At 42.3% G+C, this 12,152-nt stretch overlaps 1 protein-coding gene across 1 annotated transcript in view; it reads right to left on the bottom strand.

Moving 5' to 3' along the window:
• Positions 1 to 12,152, bottom strand: part of THSD7B (thrombospondin type 1 domain containing 7B) — a 294,353-nt gene that overhangs the window by 45,089 nt on the left and 237,112 nt on the right. The window contains exons 19-20 of the mRNA XM_018568480.1: positions 11,076 to 11,217; positions 3,173 to 3,288 (exon numbers count right to left, since the gene is read on the bottom strand). Of these exons, the coding sequence (XP_018423982.1) occupies positions 3,173 to 3,288; positions 11,076 to 11,217 (258 nt within the window). The remainder of the gene's footprint in view (positions 1 to 3,172; positions 3,289 to 11,075; positions 11,218 to 12,152) is intronic.

The following is a 12,152-nucleotide window of genomic DNA, read 5'->3' as shown; positions in this document are numbered from 1 at the left end:
TATTTAACCTCGTAGCAGGAATTGTAAGTAATTAATTCCCTCTCCTGCATAAACATGAATGTAGAAGGAGATAAACATAAACAGTTCAACAACCCGTCAAGATATAATCCTGCAACATTAACCTCTTAGCAATGGCCCCCCAGAACCGCTTGCAGCCATGATAAATAGTGATCCTGTCTCTAGAGATTTTCTCTGTAAGATTAAAAATCACTTTGCAGCCCCGGTTTTAATCTTATTACAGACATCCAAGACTGAATTCTTTTGTTTCTCCTCATAATTGCAATAATCTCTTCTGCAAGTTCTAATAAACAGAATTTGCAATATCAGATTGGTCTTGTGCTTCAAGCACAGTTTATATCCTTAAGAGTAGTATTCCTGGTGTCTAAAACTGGCCATGCATACTACAATCTGACTGTACAGTCTTCTTTGCATTAAAACTATAACATGTGAGGACCTACATTAAAGAGTCTATTTATAAATCTTCCAACCAGACATACACTGGACAAATGCTGTTCATACGGCATTCTCGTCACTAGATTAGGAACATAGGAATTTCCATCTAGTGGTGGGAATGCTGTACAAGTGGCATTCCCCCAGCATATGGTTGGGTGGAAGATTTATAAATAGATCCTAAAGTATCTATTCAATTTGGTTCCAGTTAGGTATGCCCTTGCATTTGTAAACCAAAAGGTGGTTGGGCAATCAGATTGTAGTGCATTTGGCCAGCAGTAGGTAGGATGAGATATCTGCACTTCTTATAATAAGTCATGTGATTGGCAAAATCGTTTTTGATTCCAATAGGAATGTACCCACTGTTCCCTGCAACTTCTGCTCCTTGAAAGGTAAGAAAGGCTTGAAAGGAAGTTTGTCAGTCATTGTCATAAGGGCTCAGGAGAGATCAGTGATACTCCAAGGACAATATGTGTTGGAACCATTTGAAGGAAGGACACGGAGCTGAGAGGACCAAGGTTGACAGCTCCTGTGATCTTTTCCTCCACTAGTTTTTTAATGAAGTGTGTAATATCATCGGTTGTTATGAGGAAGGGCTTTACCTGAAGCTAATAAAACTATGGGAGATTGACCTGTGAGCCACTAAGGCTAAATTAAATAAAGGTCTGCTGATTTGTGGAGTGGTGCAATCCCCTTGGAAACCAATCTGGAGCACAGACTGAAAGACATGGCCGAGAGCTGCATCAAAAGTGTTCAGGTGCTGTGTTTTCTTATTGGAAAATTGTTATTGATGTGTTTTTGCTGTCCTGGAAGCCTTCTGGGAGTTTGGCAAAGTGTCAAGCTTAAAAAATGTCCAACCCTTGAAACAGTCATATTACTTTCTTTTATAAGGCCACATAAGACCGTAATTAGGATATCACCCACAGGTGCCCTCTGGATACAACAGAATCAGAGGGACTTGTCGAAAGCCAAAGCTTCCTAATAGGGTTTCTGAATTCTCTCTACTTTAATACATGAAACCAAGCTGAATGCGTGCAATTGCCAGAAGACCCTAAGGATGGCATGAAATAATAGTGAAGAGAATAGGTCAAGACTGGGAGTAAACAGCAGCCCTGGCAAAACCTGCTCAAATGTTATAAAAATACTGAATTGGAATCTGCTCTATGCCCCCAACTATTGTGTCTGTAATAATATTACCACATGATCCTACATTTATTATGGGTGGTTCCCCTTTGAACAGTTATCTGCAGTACTCTTGCCCAGGGCTCATAATTCCTAATGGTGGATACCAGAGACCACCCAAATGCTGGGCAGTACAAACAAACATTTGTTTGTTGATCATCAGACTTCCATAAGCTTGTTGAACATCCCAATCAAAAACCAAGGGCTTTTCCATGCATTTGCCCCATCCCTTTTTGGCTATAACATTTTGGAGTGTGTCTGTGGAACTCTGATTATTTAGCCAAATGAACATTCCTAAGGTCAGGTATTGGTGTTGGGAATGGCTTTTACATGACTTTGCCCCATCCCCTTTTTGGCTATAACACCTTCCTGTCTTCTGGGAAGGCTTTCCACAAGATTTTTGGAGTCTGTCCAGGGCCGGATTTCCCACAAGGCCAACCAAGGCCCGGCCTCAGGGCAGCAGGGAGTAGAGGGGCAGCAGGGGTGTGAAATTCCTATCTCCCGATGCCAAGGACATGCAGTTCCGGGCGCTGGGTGGGTAATTGTTTTGTGTCGGGAAGGGGGGCGCATTGAGGAACCTGGCATTGGGGCAGCAGAGAGAGCAAATATCTGGCTTAGTGTGTCTGTGGCATTCTGTGCCCGTTTAGCCAAAAGAACATTTCTAAGGTCAGGTATTGGTGTTGGAAAAGACCTGGCAAATGGCATTTCAAATCAGCTCAAAGTTGTTCAGTAAGGTTGAGGTCAGGGCACTGTGCTGGTCACTTGAGTTCCTTCACAACAAACTTATCAAACCACGTCTTTATGGACCTGGCTTTTTCCATAGGGGCATAGTCAGGCTGGAACCTGAGACCTTCTGCAAACTATTCCAACATGGTTGGATGTGCACAGTTGGCGAAAATGTCTTTGTACTGTATGCTATAGCATTAACAATACCATTCACTGGAAGCACCTACACTCAATAATTTGGAGGGTTGTCCACATACCTTTGGCCATATAGTGTGCAAAGTGAAGCAAGAATCTGATGTTTCTTTAAAGACTGACATTGGACGGGGGGCCAGAACAGTGTTTACCAGCTCTCCCTTTTCATAATTCGATTGGATATGGTAGCACGCTTGGATGGCTCTGGCTACAGGGTACATTGGCCAGCCTGCTCAGTCCCTGTATTTCTAATAATGCTACACAGTGCTGGAATGACGCCAACCTTGGGCAAGCTGGATAGTGTTAACAAGCATTTATTTTGTGAAGACATTTCTGCTTTGATTTAGTCTATGCTGCAGAGGCCAGGGAGGGGACGTCAGTCTTGATTTTTTTTTCCCCGTGAAACATTCACTTATCCCTTAAGTTCTAAGAGCTCTTTCCTGCGGTAAGGACTAAGCAAACATCAGAAAAGTGGCTTCATGTTGATCACGGTTATTCCATATTCTTTTTATTTAAAAAATAAAATAAAAGCCTCAAAGTGAACTAAGCGCGATCATGCTGAGCGCAACACAGCCAGAGGTTAAGAGTGTCTGCCTGTACAGGTCTGTGTCCTTAACTTTACCTGCTCACAAAAGGAAATTTTCACAGATTTTCCATCGCTGCGGGTGCAGTCTAAAAGCCGAGTTTTTATTCCTTCCCCGCACACAGCCTTTTCACCGAGCTGACAAGCGCTCCACTCTGCAACGAGCAACAAAACCCATTTAGACAAGGGAGAGCTCAGTATATAATTCCTATTTACTGCATCGTTGACCCCTTAAGTGCCACTTGAGCTTGAAATAATATACAATCGCTGGCTGCCCTTTTCCTAAAGCTGCGGCTCTCGAACAAAGATACCTGCTGCTTTAAGAACACACAAGAATAGGTTTAAAGAAGAACATGGGCCAACATGAAAAGGAGAACAACAATATTGTGTTAGTTTGCAGTGATCGTAAAAAGAAAAACTAAATATATAACCAATCAACACCTACGTTCCTTGCAGTGGTAGAGCTTCGAACATGCAAAACCTGTTCCTGAAGACCTCAAGAACTATGAGATGGTAATTGACAGCACAGGTTATGAAGACTAAGAACAGGAAATTAACATTCTACATTGTGACAGGGTGGCTTCCACCATTGCATAATAATAGTTAGCTTTTTTTTTTGTATGCTGAACTCCAGACAGAGTATAAAAAACAACTTTTGGCCCAGTGCTGTAGTTAAAAAAGGACTTAAAAGGAGAACTATGGGGTTAAGGCTTTTCCCCATAGTTCTCCTCAGGGTAACGGGAGGACACAAACTAGCGTCCTCCGGTCACCCTAAGCTCAGTATACCGCGAGCCACAGCTCGCGGTATACTGAGACACCATAGAATACCGCAAGCTACTGCTCGCGGTATACTGAGACGCCGCAGCTGAAGCGGATCCCGACCATTATGTCTGGATCCGCCCAGCTGCGTGAGTGACAGCTGGCTCTGCCTATCTAGAGGCAGAGCCAGCTGTACCCGCCCCCTCCCCCGTCCGATCTGCCAGTCAGCGCCATCTAAGAGGGGAATTCTATTCATTGTGTAGAGATTTCCTCTAACTTCGGGTTGCAGCTTGGAGACAGGAAGTAAAGGAAAATCTTCCTAATTGGACACAGATACCAAAAAATAAGGGGTTGAAAGTCTGACATCTAATCTGGTTTAATTTTGCCTTCCCTGACTCCTCCGTTTCCACTCATCAACATGCTGATTATATTTTAAATAAAACCTGTCTTCATTACATTCCTTATTTTAGACCCAGGAATGTCATCACTGGGGCCCTGTGCTTCTCTATATAATGCAGGCAGCTCTTGGCTGGCGGGAGAGGCCAGGAAGGTGCTGTACATCGCTTCCCGAGAACGTCACAGCAACCTGCTTCAGTATTCCCCTCAAGACCCCTCAGCCACATGTGGGAGGCATTAATCAAATATCAAAATGCATTGATGGCTGGATATCTGCAATGTATTGATGGCTGGATATAGCAGTGGGTGTTCCTAGGCTGACTGTATTTTCTTGCAGACCACCCTACATAACACCCACATATAATGCTAAGCCTCCATAGTTAATAGAACTGAAATCTAGTGACTGAAAGGGGCGGGCCAGGCATATTCAGGCTGGGGAGGAAAGACTAGATGATACTGGATGTCCTCCAGCCAGGAAATGAGGCGGGCTCTATCTGACTTGCTGCAGCTTCTAATGCACATTATGAGAAGCTCACAGAGTGCAGTAATCAGAGGAAGCAATTTCAGTCCAGGAGAGGAACTGGTACAGCTGTGCAAGAATGATGGAAAGGCCGGAGTTCAGATTTATAACTTCACTGCTCTAAAACCAAACCACAAAGTTTTGGCTATGCATATATCTTAGATACAAAATTGTTTTATGATTGGAGTTTTTGGGGTAAGCTTTTTGCTTTTTACTTTTAACCGATGCCTGTTTATGAATAAGAATGTATCTCTAGTGTACCCAATATTGATGATCTTTTTTCAACTATGTGAGCTTGTGAATGTGTGATTGCAGAGGAGAAGGTTGCTGACTTTGCCCCAATTTCCTGGCGCAAAAAAAGTTGGCAGTCATACAGAAAGAAAGTCACGCTGTCCACGGACAGACGGATCTCAGGTGCGCTCAGGCAACCTGTGCCCCAACAGCTGTTACTGAACTACATGTTCCAGCGTGTACTGCAAGCTGGAGATATTTCCAATTCTCATCATCACAGCGGGCGGTAATGGATGGGAGAGTACCCATAATTAAACAATTACCTCAATTTCAACTAAATTAATTACATTTTATCGTTTTATAATTAAATTATAGCAATTTGCATTTTAATTAAACGTCTGTGTTACAATGTAAGATGCAAAAAAAAAATCATTGCAAACATTGAATAGAGCAATTGCTTCATAATATGAGTGTAATAAGCTGCCATTAAAAATGTGCTGGGGTCGTAGAGTGCTACCTTTTACTTAATAGTAGATTAGATTTCCAGATTAAAGGACCAGATAACCTAAAATATAAATTAAATCCCAACTCCAACCAAAACACATTATTTGGTTATAGAAACGCTCTCTCTCTCTCTCTCTCTCTCTCTCTCTCCACAGTATGTTACATCACCTTTATTTTTTATTGCAACCTGTGTCTCTATTGGGAAGATTTCCCCTAATAACCTGTGTGTACAGGAAGTGATGAGAATTTCTCCTGATGAGACATAGGCACATTTCCTGTAGATTGGGGAAGCTTTGGGACTTTTCAACAATTTTTCAATTGTCTGTGCATGATACAGTGACCAGCTACGGGTTCTTTATGAAGCTCATACAACGAGGAATTATTATTATTGTTGTTATATGAAGAAAGATATGGAATTTATTAACATTGGGATATGTGAGGGTATGATGACCTGGGTGACTTTCACCTCTAAACAGAGAAAATGTATAGATAGATGAGCCGGGTGCATCAGGTGTCATGCCTTCCTCTTAGCAAGGCAAGACTGTATAATAGAGATGAACCTGGGCTTGGTGGGAACCCAGTTCACCCAAGCCCACTCAAAACTGCGACCACCACACCCCCCTCCTGGACTAATCCGTGGTAGCAGTTGTGGTGGGGCATTCCCTGCCCACTTCTTTATAGCTACAGGGTGGTGAATTGTGCCTCTCCACAAATAAGTAGGCCAGGAGTAGGGGTGGAAGTCACAATTTTGAGCGGACATGGGTGAACTGGCTCATACCTACTATAGTGCCATAGAGGTTGTCTATTTGTTGGAGTAAGCTCTTAAAATAAATCTGACTTTGCTAAATTATGTCCAGATCAACAGCAGCACTGGAACGCAGGCACCGTTTGCTGGCTGAAACTACCTGACATTACTCAGGCATTAGTCTACAATCATCCCTGTGTTGCTGTGGGATCTCTTGATCCTAAGCCCAGACCGCACTTGGAGTTCTGTCCAACTCAAGATTAAGCATTACTCCCTACTGGCATGAGCCTTGTCCCATAAATTAACTCTCAAATGCCAGAGCCTCTACTGAGCATTAAGTTCTGGATTTTACCAGTTGAATAATGAGGGGTATGAGGGAAATGAGGCTTCCCAGACATAAAGGGCCTTTAATACTGTTGTGACCTTAATCACTTTTATGGATCCTGTACACCAGTCATAAGGCAAATGTGGAGGCTGAAATTGTTGACCACTTCTTCTGAAAATTCTAGCAGCCTGCCCTGAAACCTGAGACTCTCTAAAATGCAAATTTTAACTTTACTTAGGAGGTATATCTCTGGCCCAACTATCACTCCTGACTCCCAATTGGCTCCGCATTGTGATGGGCAGGTTTGGCGGCAGATCCTTAGATGATTTTGAAGTTTGCATAGTAGAAACCTCTGTTTTTTTTTGGCTCCTGCAAGATTTTAGAAGGCATCTGGAGTGTGTACCAGCATCTCAATGTGTCAGTTTAGATGACAGTGATAGATTACTAACGTAATTTATTTTTCTCTTTACCAGTACGGGTACACTATATGGGCAAAAGTTTTTTTGGACAGCTGATCATCACGTCTGCTCAATGGGCAAAGGTATGTGAACACCACTCAAAATGATTCAGTTCTGGTGTTTCCAATAAGGATTACTGGGAATGCTACAGCATACAAAGACATCTTAGACAACTGTGCACTTCCAACCTTGTGGCCAGAAGAACCCTTCTTTGTTCCAGCATGACTATGCTCCTGTGCACAAAACCAGCTCCATAAAGACCTGGTTTGAAAAGTTTGGTGGGGACCTGACTTACACGCTACTGAACACTTTTGGGATGACCTGAAACACCAATTGTGAGCCAGGTCTTTCTATTTCTCATCCAACAGCAGTATCTGACCCCCAAAAAAATGCTCTTTTGCCTTAATGGGCACACGTTTCCACAGACACACTCCAAAAACGTGTGCAAAGCCTTCCTAGGAGAGTGCAGGCTGTTTTAAAAGGAAAAGGGGGGCACTTCCACATGCCCACGATTAATAATGGGATGTCCAAGGAGCTCATATAGGCGTGATAGTCAGGTGTCACATACATTTTTTTCATACAGGGTACCTTTCCATCTACATGTCTCATCATATCTTGATAGTGTTTTAATGTAGTTCAATCAACAATGCAGATGGCACTGTCAAATGTAGGATTACAATTCTCAAGTTTCACAGTCAACGTTTTTTTTAATGATGTTGAAGATTATTAATGTGTCATAGACAATATGTAATGATGCATGTATTATGTATATTTATGGGTATTAAGAGATGTGCAATTAATAATTCTTCTCCAGCTGCATCATTAAACCGGTTAATGACTATACTGATAGTAAAAATTATATCGCTTATTTTATAGGTTGGATATATAAAGTGTATTGATATGGACAATTAAGCATCACCCCACTGAGTACACAGGAGTATACTAGAGTTAAAAAAAATGTACAAAGCCTTTATTCTTCAACTTTTTTTAAATAAGAACAAAATAACATTTGTGTTCAACATTTTTTAAAGTATATCTAAAGCCAATACTTTTTATTTTTTCAATAGATGAAGTAGGGAAAACCCCTGTCAGGTTTCTTTTTTGTTGCCTGTGTCCCATTGCAGAGATTTCCCTTCACTTCCTTCCTATAGACACAACAAGAAGTAAAAGGGAATGTCTTCAAAGTAGAAAAGATACGTTCTTATAACTGTCACCGGAACATGTGTCCACATTGGAAGATTTCCCTTCTATTTAATTTCTAATGACAACTTAGAATGTTGTATTTAACCCACAGTTCTCCATTGCTGGACTACAAAACACAAAGGAGGAGGTGTTCTTTAGTCTAGCAGAAGAAAGCTCAAACCTGGCTGACAACACTGCATTGGCATGTTGTTACCTTACTAGAGGGAGTTAGAAGCTAACTGGATTTCTGTCAGATTTAAAGGCTTTTTCCACTCAGGGCAAAGTGACAAAGTATCTTGCTATCCCACCCTCCAACCCATTTTAATGCACCCTGCAAATGCATCCATCAAAGCCACCACATTACAAAGGGTTGTTGTCACTGCTCCCATCATGTGACAGTGTTCGTGCCTTGCATGGTAGAAGGTCACATGCTCCACTATACCTGAAAGCACTAGTTATTTTATTTTTATGTATTACTTTAACAGGAAGGTGTGGCAGGAGGGCACTGAGAAGGTTTAGGTGGGGGCAGGGGTGGACCAATAAGAGACTCTGTCCCAAATGGGTGAATGAGCCTCTTTAAAGGGAAATTATGGGGAGAGTGAAATGTTCTCATCCTCATAGTTAGAGCCGAAGCATGATACTGTAGCTGTCACACATTGGCTCTATTGATCGAGAACTGATTTATCACAAACCCCTGATTGCTCAATTCACTAGCTTTTCCCTGCAGAGTAGTGACTATCAGTCACCCCCAACCCCCACTGTTTTTTTTTTCTCTGCCCTTTTTCTGTTCCTTCAACGCTCACTGGAGGGACACACAGTGGAGGGGGTGGGCACAGCTGGCTCTGGCTCTAGAGAGGCAGAGCCAACTGTCAATCAGACATTGGGGCGGATCCTGACAATATTGTCTGGATCTTTCCCAGCTGCAGCACGGCTCTGCGCTGTCAGCATATATCGGGCAATAGCACGCTATATGCTGAGTTTTGGGTCACAGGAGGACATTAGTAAATGTCCTCCTGTAACGCAAAAGAAAACTATAGCCAAAAAAAGGTTTGGCCATAGTTCTATTTTAAATGTAGGGGTTATGTTTACTCTTAGAGTTTGGTTTTAAGAGTTACATTGAGTCTATGGATCATTCCTTTTCTGTTGTGATTAATTTGTCAGGTGTGACCCACTGATTTGTTTTGGGTGCCATATGAAGTAAAACTAGTGATAAAGTCTGCTGCACCAAAAATATTTAGGATTTAAAAACTAAAGCACCAGCCCAGATAACTGTTTGGTGCCGCTAGGTTAAAGCTGAACTCATGGGTCAAAAACCTTCATTTGTATTCCTCAGTAGTAAAAACGGGTATACATCAGCTTTGATATCATCACTGTACTGCACAAAGCTTGTGCCAAGAGCAGAGCAGTAGGAGGGACCCAGCAGGTCCCCCAACTAGACGGAAAAAACTACAGGAGGGGCGGATTCAAGACCAGTCACTTTGCACAAGGAGAGAGAGCAGCAGTGACAGGTCTTTATTACTGGAAGCCCCAAATTTCACACTGGATTTCTGCACAGATCTGTAAGAAATACACAAAGATAACCATGATTGAGGCAAGAATACACAGGACACTTGTATTTAGACCATATTTGCTCATCCTGGAGTTCAGCTTTAATGTTAGCTCATGGTCACTCTTTAGATCATGTTTTCTACTGTGCCTGACCGCTGCATCACAATGAAATGAGGATTTTCCTTCACTCAGGAAATTCAGGAGCCAATTAATCTAAAATATATAGGGGTTGATTAACTAAAGACAACTAGGCGGGTTCACTTTGTCAGGGAATTTGCACTTTGCAGGGCAAGCTTCCCCTTAGTGAAAGAGGTGGAGCTCTTCTGACATCCATCATCCAATCATGAGCAAATATACTTTTTATCTATTTTCCTTGCACATGATTGCCATTCTATACTTTGTGAACAGAATTTTCACCACATTCACCAATCTAAGGGGAAACATCCCCTGCAATGTGCAAATTCCGATGCACTTTGCAGGGAATGTGAACAGCCTCATTGTATTTATTACTATTATTATTATACAGGATTTATATAGCGCCAACAGTTTGTGCAGCACTTTACAATATAAGGAAGACATTACAATCACAATACAATTCAAGACAAGATAGTAAGGAGGGCCCTGCCCCTGAGAGCTTACAATCTAAAAGGAGGGAGAAGTGATACATGAGGAGGTAGCTGTGTGGTGATGAATTGTTTGAGAACATGATGGTTCAGTGGTTAGTTTGAGGTGGGATAGGCTTCCCTGAAGAGATGAGTCTTAAGGGATCGCCTAAAGGCAGTCAAGGTGGGAGATAGAGATATTTAGTAAATCAATCCCATAGTGTGCAAGCCCACATTGACACAGGGGAAAAATACAAACCCCATGCAGATAGCATCCCTATAGGGGACCTATTTCTCAACTCCAGTGCTACAAGGCTAACAAGCTAAATGCGCAACTGCTGCATTTCCCTAAAATGCTGACTCGTCACCTTTAAAAAGCATGGCGATCAAGTTACCGATGTGCCGTGGAGATCTGCATACGTATGCACAAGTTCTGTACTGCTGACAGCTCAGATCATTGTGCAATTTAATTTTGCTTAATAAATCCTGCCCCAACTCCGAGCCAGCAACAGGGCTTTTTGTTTTCAGATATATCAGAAGGAGAAGAAAAATGGATGAATATTTAATGGGTACATTAAAGTGTGAGCCATTATGGCAGGTACAGGGAGTCTCCAGGGGGAATCATTAGGCTGCCTTAGAGCAGATTAGGATGACCGGGAGGTGCAGCCGTACCTGTGACATTATAGTGATAGTGGAAACAGTTAGTGTTCTGGACGCACGGCTCTGTCTGAGAAGCCTCGGGACACGTCTTCCTGTTCGCGGGAATCCTCAGAGGAAATCTTGTCCTTGACCGCACCGAGGAAGAGTCACAAGGCTGGAGGAGAGAACAGACATTAGAAGACTTAATACCACCACTAGCACATTCAATGCTCACAGTACTCAGCTTTAGCAATGCAGACTGAAATAAGGGAATATAATATCATTTAAAGGGGCACTGTCTTTTTGTAACAGCGCCTTTGTTGTTCGGTAAAATAATGTTAAACTCTCACAGGGTTATTCACAGAAGGGTGAAGGGTTTGGAGAAGGCAGAAGAAGTGAACAATCTAGGCCAAAATAGCTGATTTGGCAAAATCCTCCAATTCAGCTCACTTTCCAGTTCAGCTATGTTGTCCTAGATTGTTCACTTCCCCTGCCTTCTCCAAACTCTTCACCCTTTAGTGAATAACACTGTCAATCTTTTCTTCAATAATGAATAAAAATCAAACAAATGTACACCGCCCAGCAAAGTATTTCTTTACACTTTTGCCCAAGTGCTTACAGTCATCACGTTTCCAAACAGCTCCAAGTCTCTCAGCTCAGCTTCCCTGAATTGCCTGTCCGGTACACAGTCACAAGGGACAGAGCAGTATTCAGCAGCTGTCCATCTACTAGCTTGGAAGAACGTTGAGTAGGGAGAGCAGGAAGCAAGACAGTGTCTTGCCTTGCTGGGCTTGTTTGTTTGCTGAATACACACACAGCTTACCAGCACATACAAGGGTAATTCCATAGGTTCCTGGAAGGGAAATGAGCCATCCTAAAAAGGGAATGAGGGTCAGCGCTCAGGGGACATCAATGAGCAGCATCCATTGTAAGTGATTTCATCAGCAACTGAAATAGCTTAAAAACATTTTGACTTTAAAGAGTAACTCCAGCCATTTTGTTTGCATAGATAGGGAACAGTTTACATTTTTGCCATTTTCTTTTTCTGGTTGAGAAAATCTGCTCTAGAATAACATAGAGTTCTGAGGACAGGATGTGTTTTTATTTTAT

The sequence above is a fragment of the Nanorana parkeri genome, unplaced genomic scaffold (assembly GCF_000935625.1).
Source record: "Nanorana parkeri isolate BGI_ZX_2015 unplaced genomic scaffold, ASM93562v1 scaffold1194, whole genome shotgun sequence".
Lineage (NCBI taxonomy): Eukaryota > Metazoa > Chordata > Amphibia > Anura > Dicroglossidae > Nanorana > Nanorana parkeri.
This window is presented reverse-complemented; position numbering and strand designations above follow the sequence as displayed.